We start from the raw sequence: 8,053 nt of genomic DNA on the forward strand, positions 1-8,053 counted from the left end.
AAAAATGAGAAAATTTGGTCAAAAAATGTGGATTTTGACGCAAAATTTGTGATTTTTGGAGCAAAATCTGCCTCAGTTTTTTTCAATCCTCAATTTAATCAAAATTTGACCCCAAATCCCCAAAATTTAAATGGATTTTATGGATTTGGTAAAAAAAAGGCAAAAAAATTTGGTGAAAAAATGAGAAAATTCGGGTAAAAAATGTGAATTTTGATGCAAAATTTGTGATTTTTAAACCAAAATCAGCCTCGGGTTTTTTCAATCTTCAATTTAATCAAAATTTGACCCCAAATCTCCAAAATTTAAATGGATTTTATGGATTTGGTAAAAAAAAACCAAAAAAATTTGGTGAAAAAATAAAGAAATTTGGTCAAAAACGAGAATTTTGATGCAAAATTTGTGATTTTTGGACGAAAATCAGCCTCAGTTTTTTTCAATCCTCAATTTAACCAAAATTTGACCCCAAATCCCCAAAATTCAGGTGGATTTTATGGATTTGGTAAAAAAAACCCAAAAAATTTGGTGATAAAATGAGAAAATTTGGGTAAAAAACGTGAATTTTGAAGCAAAATTTGTGATTTTTAAACCAAAATCAACTTTGGGTTTTGTCTCCCCAAATTCCTCATTTTTATCCCAATTTTCCCCCAAAAAAATCCCAAATTTTTCCTTCAAAATCCCAAATTTTTACCCCAAAAATCTCAATTTTTCCACAAATTTTTTTACCAAAAAAAATCCCAGTTTTTCGACTTAAAATTCCTTCGAAAACCCCGAATTTTGTCCCGAATTTTCTCCCCAAAAATCTCAATTTTTCCAGATTTTGAAACAAAAAAAATCCCATTTTTTTCTACTGAAAATTCACTCCGAAATCCCAAATTTTATCTCAAATTTCCCCCCCAAAATTTCAATTTTTTCACGAATTTTTTAACCAAAAAAATCCCATTTTTTTCTACTTAAAATTCCCTTTGAAATCACAAATTTTGTCCCAAATTTTCTCCCCAAAATCTCAAATTTTGTCCCCAAAAAACCCACAAATTTTCTCCCAAAATCCTGAAATTTTTTTCCCAAAAACATCCAAAAATCCCAAATTTTCCCCCCAAAACCCCAAATTTTCTCCAATTTTCCCTGAATTTTCTCCATTTCCCCCTCAAAACCTCAAATTTCTCAAAATTTTCTCCAATTTTCCCCCCAAAAATCAGATTTTAACAAAAATATCCCAAATTCCCCCAAAAAATCCAAATTTTCCCCCAAAATTTCCCCAAAAAATCCCAATTTTCTCCCCCAAAATCCCAAATTTTCTCCAATTTTTCTCCAGTTTTGCCCAAATTCCCCCAAAACCCCAAATTTCCCCAAATAATCCAAATTTTCCCCTTCAAACCCTGAATTTTCCCCAAATTTCTCCCCAAAATTTCTCCAATTTTCCTCATTTTTTTTCCAATTTTCCCCAAATTTTCCCTGAATTTTTTACATTTTCCCAAATTCCCCCCAAAATTCCCAAACCCCCCAAAATCCCGATTTTTCCCCCCAAAATCCCAAATTTCACTCAAATTTTCTCCAATTTTCCCTGATTTTTTCCAATTTTCACCAAATTTTCTGCCAAAATCCCATTTTTTCCCAAATTTTTTAAATTTTACCCAAATTTTCCCCAAAAATCTCAATTTTTCCCAAATTCCTCCCCAAAAGTCCCAATTTTTCCTCCAAAAATCCCAATTTCCCCCCCAAAACTCCAAATTTTCTCCAATTTTCCCCAAATTTTCCCCAAATTTTCTCCAATTCCTCCTCAAAAATCCAAATTTTTCCCCAAAAAATCTCGAATTTCCTCCCCAAAAATCCCAATTTCATCCCCCCAAAATCCCAAATTTTCCCCAAATTTTCTCCAATTTTCTCCAAATTTTCTCCCCAAAAACTCCAATTTTCCCCAAAAACCCAAATTATCCCAAAAAATCCCCTCCAAAGTCCAAATTTTACCCCCAAACCCCCAAATTTTCTCCGATTTCCCCAAATTTTCTTCAAATTTCTCCAAATTTTCTCCACTTTTCCCCCTTAAACTCAGAATTTTCCCCAAATTTTCCTTAAATTCCCTAAAAATCCAAATTTTTCCCCCCAAACCCCTGAACTTTCCTCAAATTTTCCCAAATTTTCTCCAATTTTCCCAACGTTCCCCAAAATCCCCCAAATTCCCCCCAAATTCCTCCCAAAATTCCCAAATTTTCCCCCCAAAAATCTTGATTTTTCCCCCAAAAACCCCCAAATTTTCTCCAATTTTTTCCCCAAACCCCCAAATTTTCTCCAAATTTCCCCAAATTCCCCCCAAAAACCCCAATTCTTCCCTCTACACTTGAAATTTTCCCCAAAAATCCCCTCCAAAATCCAAATTTTTGCCCTGAACCCCCAAATTTTCATTAAAATCCCCTCCAAAATTCCAATTTTCCCCCCCAAAATCCCAAATTTTGTCCGATTTTCTCCAAATTTTCTCCATTTTTCCCCTAATTTTCCCCCCGAACCCCCAATTTCCCCAAATTCCTCCCAAAAAATCCAAATTTTTCCCTTTAAACCCCAATTTTTCCCCAAAAAAATCCCAAATTTCACTCGAATTTTCTCCAATTTTCTCCAAATTTTCTCCAATTTTCTCCAAATTTTTTCCATTTTTCCCCAATTTTTCTCTCTCAACCCCAAATTTTCTCCCCAAACCCAAATTTTTTCCCCAATTTCCTCCACAAAAATCCCAATTTTTTCCAAAAAACCCCAAATTTTCTCCCCAATCCCCCAAATTTTCCCAAATTTTCTCCAATTCCTCCCCAAAAATCCAAATTTTTCCCTTTAAACCCCAATTTTTCCCTCCAAAATCCCAAATTTCACTCGAATTTTCTCTGATTTTCCCCAATTTTTCTCCAATTTCCCCCAAATTTTCTCCAATTTCCCCCAAATTTTCTCCAAATTTTCTTCCCAAACCCCAAATTTTCTCCAATTTCCCCAAAAATCCCAAATTTCCTCCACAAAAACCCAAATTTTTTTCCCCCAAAATCCCAAATTTCACTCAAATTTTCTCTGATTTTCCCCAAATTTTCTCCATTTTTCCCCCAAAATCCCAAATTTTCCCCAAATTTCCCCCCAAAACCCCAAATTCCTCCCAAATCCCAGATTTTTCTCCTCAAAATTCCAATTTCCCAACACAAAACCCCAATTTTTTCCCAAATTTTTTTCCAATTTCCCCAAAATTCCTCCTGAAATTTTCCCAAAAATCCCAATTTTTCCTCCCAAAAATCCCAATTTTCCCCCCAAAACCCCAAATTTTCTCCAAATTTCCCCAAATTTTCTCCAATTCCTCCCCAAAAATCCAAATTTTTCCTAAAAAAATCCTGATTTTTTTCCCCCAAAACCCCAAATTTCCTCAAATTTCCCCAAAATTTCCCCAAATTTCCTCCAATTCCTCCCCAAAAATCCCAAATTTCCCCCAAATTTCCCCCCAAAACCCCAATTTTTCCCTTTAAACCCCAAATTCCGCAAAAATCCCAATTTTCCCCAAAAAAATCCAAATTTTCCCCACATTTTCCTTAAATTTCTCCCCAAAAATCCCAATTTTTCCCTCCAAAATCCCAAATTTCACTCAAATTTTCTCCGATTTTCCCCAAATTTTCTCGGATTTTCCCCAAATTTTCTCCATTTTTCCCCCAAATTTTCCCAAAATCCCAAATTCCCCCAAATCTCCCCAAATAATCCCAATTTTTCTCCCCAAAATCCCAAATTTCACCCAAAATTTCTCCCATTTTTATCCAAATTTTCCCTCCAAAATCCCAAATTTTCCCCAAATTTCATCCGATTTTCTCCAAATTTTCTCCAATTTTCCCCCAAATTTTCTGATTTTCCCCAAATTTCCCCCAAATTCCTCCCCAAAAATCACAATTTTTCCTCCAAAACTCCCAATTTTCTCCCCAAACCCCCAAATTTTCTCCAATTCCTCCCCAAAAATCCAAATTTTTCCCCAAAAAATCCCGATTTTTTCCCCCCAAAATCCCAAATTTTGTCTGATTTTCTCCAAATTTTCTCCAAATTTCCCCAAATTTTCTCCCCAAACCCCCAAATTTCCCCAAAATTCCTCCCAAATTTCCCACCTGCAGCGATGGCGCCCCACCAGGGCAGCCCCAGGTCGAGGTGCAGAAACTGCAGCAGGTTCTGGATCAGCCCCACGGGGCTGGAGCCCCCCAGGCCCAGCTCCTCCAGCCTGGGCTCCAAAATCCCCGAAAATTCCGAAATTTCTGGGGCTGGGGAGGGAGGAAGAGGCTGAAGAAGAGGAAAAAAGGCAAAAAAATTGGGAGTTTCAGTGAAAAAATCAGAGTTTTTATGTAAAAAACAGCAAAATTTGAGTTAAAATCGACTAAATTCGACCCAAAATAACCAAAATTCGACCTCCAAACATTAAATTTCTTCCAAATCCCAATTTAACCCCAAATTCCCCAAAATTTGACAGAAAACGTCAAAATTGGACAGAAAAAAACACCCAAAATTTGACCCCCAAAACCTCCCAAAATTTGACCAAAAGAAATGCAAAAATTTGACTCCGAAAACCCCCAAAATTTGACCCCAAAAACCCCCAAAATTTGACACAAAAACCCCCAAAATTTGACACAAAAAAAAGCCAAATTTCACCCCAAAAAGCCCCAAAATTTGACAGAAAAAAAACCAAAATTTAACCCCCAAAAACCACCAAAATTTGACCCAAAAAAACCCCAAATTTTCACCCAAAAATCCCCAATTTTGACATCAAAAAAACCCCAAAATTTAAGCAAAAAAAACCCCAAAATTTGACACAAAAAATGCCAAAATTTGACCCCAAAAAACCTTAAAATTTGACAGAAAAAACCACCCAAAATTTGACCCCAAAAATCCCAAAAAACCCCAAAATTTAACAGAAAAATTGCCAAAATTTGACAGAAAAATTGCCAAAATTTGACCCCTAAAAAACCCCAAAAAAATCCAAAATTTGTCCCCAAAAAACCCCCAAAACTTTGACTCAAAATAACAAAAATTTGACCCCAAAAAAACCCCAAAATTCACTCCAAAAAAACTCCAAATTTTGACTCAAAAAGCCTCAAATTTGACCTTAAAAAACCCCAAAATTTAACCAAAAAAGCCCCAAAATTTGACCCCAAAACCACCAAAATTCAACCAAAAAAACTCCCAAAATTCGACCTCAAAACCCCAAATTTCACCCAAAAAACCCCAAAAATTTGACCCCAAAAAACACCAAAAATTTGATTTTAAAGAAACACCAAATTTGACCCCAAAACCCCAAAATTTGACCCCAAAAATCCCCAAATTTGACAGAAAAAAAACCACAAAAAATTTGACCAAAAAAACCCCAAAATTTGACACCAAAATTTGACCAAAAAAACCCCAAAATTTGACAGAAAAAAAACCAAAAATTTGACCCCAAAAACCATCAAAATTTGACAGAAAAAAACACCAAAATTTGACCCCAAAAACCATCAAAATTTGACAGAAAAAAACACCCCAAATTTGACTCCAAAAACAAAAAAAAATTGACCCAAAAAAACCCAAAATTTGACAGAAAAAATCCCCAAATTTGACAGAAAAAAACCCAAAATTTGACCCCAAAACCCCCAAATTTGACCTTGAAAAGAGACACCAAAAAACCCCAAAATTTGATGAAAAAAATCCCCAAAATTTGATTTAAAAAACCAAAAAATTTGACAGAAAAAAATCCAAATTTCACCCTAAAAAACCCTAAAATTTGACAGAAAAAAAAACCAAAATTCACCCAAAAAAACCCCCAAAATTTGACAGAAAAAAACCAAAATTTGACCCCAAAGAAACCCAGAATTTGACCCTAAAAAAATCCAAAATTTGATACAGAAAAGCCCCAAAATTTGACCTCAAAAAACCTGAAAATTTGACCAAAAAACCCCAAAATTTGACCCCAAAAACCACCAAAATTTCACCCCAAAAACGTCCAAATTTAACAAAAAAAAATCAAATTTTGACTCTAAAAAAACCAATTTTTTTACCCAAAATCCCCCAAATTTACCCCAAAAATCCCCCAACTCACCTCCTGAATTTGGGGCTGCCCCAAATTTGGGGAATTTTCCCCCAAATTTTCAGGTTTTGGGGTCGGGGAAGGAGGAGGGACCTGAAAAAACCAAAAAAAAGGGGGTGAAAAATAAAAAAAATCACATTTTGACTTCAAAAATCCCAAATTTCGAGTGAAAAATCCCAAAGTTTGACCCTCAAATTCCTCAATTTCACCAAAATCATCAAAATTTGACCCAAAATTTATCCCCAAAATCTCAATTTTTTCTCCCAAATCTCCAATTTTTCTCCCCAAATCCCAAATTTCCCCCAAAAACCCGAATTTTCCCCCCCAAAATCCCACATTTTCTCCTCCAAAACCTCATTTTTCCCATTTTGTCCCAAATTTCCCAAAAAAAATCCCCAATTTTCCAAAATTTTCCCTAAAAATCCCAATTTTCCCCCTCAAGATCCAAATTTTCACTTAAATCCTCCCAAAACATCAAATTTTCCCCCCAAAATCTCCAATTTTCCCCCCAAAATCCCAAATTTTTCCCCAAAATCCCCAATTTTGCCCCCAAAATCCCCAAATTTTTCCCCCAAATCCCCTTTTTTCCCCAAATTCCCAAATTTTTCCCCAAAATCCCCGATTTTCACCCCAAAAATTCGGATTTTTTTCCCCAAAAAATCTCAGATTTCCTCACAAAAACCCCCAATTTTCCCAAACTTCCCCCAAAATCCCAATTTTCCCCCTCAAAATCCCCAAATTTCCCCACAAAATCCCATTTTCTTCACCCAAATTCCCAATTTCCTCCCACAAAATCTCAAATTTTTCTCCCCAAATCCCAAATTTCCCAAAAAAATCCGAATTTTCCCCCCAAAAATCCGACGGTTCCCCCTCAAAATCCCCGATTTTCTCCCCAAAAACCTCCGATTTTTCCCATTTTTCCCAGATTTTCCCCTCAAAACCCCCCCAATTTCTCCAACATTTCCCCAAAAATCCCCAATTTGTTTCTAATTTAATTATTTCTTCCCCTTTACCTGCGCTCCCGCGCTCGCCACTCCCCTCAGGGCCAGGCCCAGCCCGGGGGAGGCTCCGCAGCTCCACACGGGCCCCCGAAATCTCTGCGGGAAGCAAAAAAATCCCCTTTAAAACCTCAAAAACTTTCATTTTTACCTCACAACCCGCTTTAAAAAGTGAAAATTTATTGAAAATAAAGCGATTTAGGGGCCGACCTGAGCCCTGAGGGCGCGGAGCAGCAGCCGCGGGGTCGCCGCCGCCATCATGGCGGCCTGAGGGGAGAGGGGAAGGAGGGCGGGGCCGCCAAAATCGCCGCTTCTGATTGGTCGGCGTGAAGCGGCGCATGCGCATTAACATAAAAAGCGAGAAAAGCGCCATGGTGAGTGAGGGCAGCCCTCAGAGGGGCGTGGCCAAAAGGGAGAGGCGGGAATTGAATCAACTCAACCAATAGGAGCGCGCGGTTTCAGCGTGCGCATGCGCATTTGCATAAAAGGCGGGATGCGACATAACGAGTGAGGGCAGCCCTCACAAGGGCGTGGCCAAAGGGGAAAGGCGGGAATGGAATGAACCAATAGGAGCGCGCGGTTTGAGCGTGCGCATTTGCATAAAAGGCGGGAAAAGCGCCATATTGAGTGGGGGCAGCCCTTAGAGGGGCGTGGCCGTAGGGGAAGAGGCCGGAATGGAATCAACCAATAGGAGAGCGCGGTTTGAGCGCTTGCGTATGTATTTGCATAAAAGGCGGTAAAAGCGCCATGGTGAGTGAGGGCAGCCCTCAGAGGGGCGTGGCCACAGGAGGAGAGGCGGGAATTGAATCAACCAATAGGAGCGCGCGGTTTGAGCGTGCGCATTTGTATAAAAGGCGGGAAGTGCGCCATATTGAGTGGGGGCAGCCCTCAGAGGGGCGCGGCCTGAGGGGAGAGCCGGGAATTGAATTTATACCGGTTTGGTGTATTTTTCCCTTACTGGTTTATACTGGGATGAACTGGGAGGGAATTCGGGTTACTGGTT

General features: G+C 38.2%; 1 protein-coding gene across 2 annotated transcripts in view; it reads right to left on the minus strand.

The window, feature by feature from the left end:
• The window catches only part of OXA1L (OXA1L mitochondrial inner membrane insertase), a 29,494-nt gene extending 22,156 nt beyond the window's left edge, over nucleotides 1-7,338 (minus strand). For both annotated transcript variants that reach the window (XR_014592684.1, XM_083885640.1), the window contains exons 1-4: nucleotides 7,261-7,338; nucleotides 7,066-7,149; nucleotides 6,065-6,145; nucleotides 4,110-4,278 (exon numbers count right to left, since the gene is read on the minus strand). Coding sequence is in view for 1 of the 2 variants with exons in the window: in XM_083885640.1 (XP_083741766.1) it covers nucleotides 4,110-4,278; nucleotides 6,065-6,145; nucleotides 7,066-7,149; nucleotides 7,261-7,311 (385 nt within the window). In the remaining variant the exon portion in view is untranslated. The remainder of the gene's footprint in view (nucleotides 1-4,109; nucleotides 4,279-6,064; nucleotides 6,146-7,065; nucleotides 7,150-7,260) is intronic.
• Nucleotides 7,339-8,053: the final 715 nt, after the last annotated feature.

Source organism: Zosterops lateralis (assembly GCF_965231275.1).
Source record: "Zosterops lateralis genome assembly, contig: HAP1_HAP1_SCAFFOLD_225, whole genome shotgun sequence".
Taxonomy (NCBI): domain Eukaryota; kingdom Metazoa; phylum Chordata; class Aves; order Passeriformes; family Zosteropidae; genus Zosterops; species Zosterops lateralis.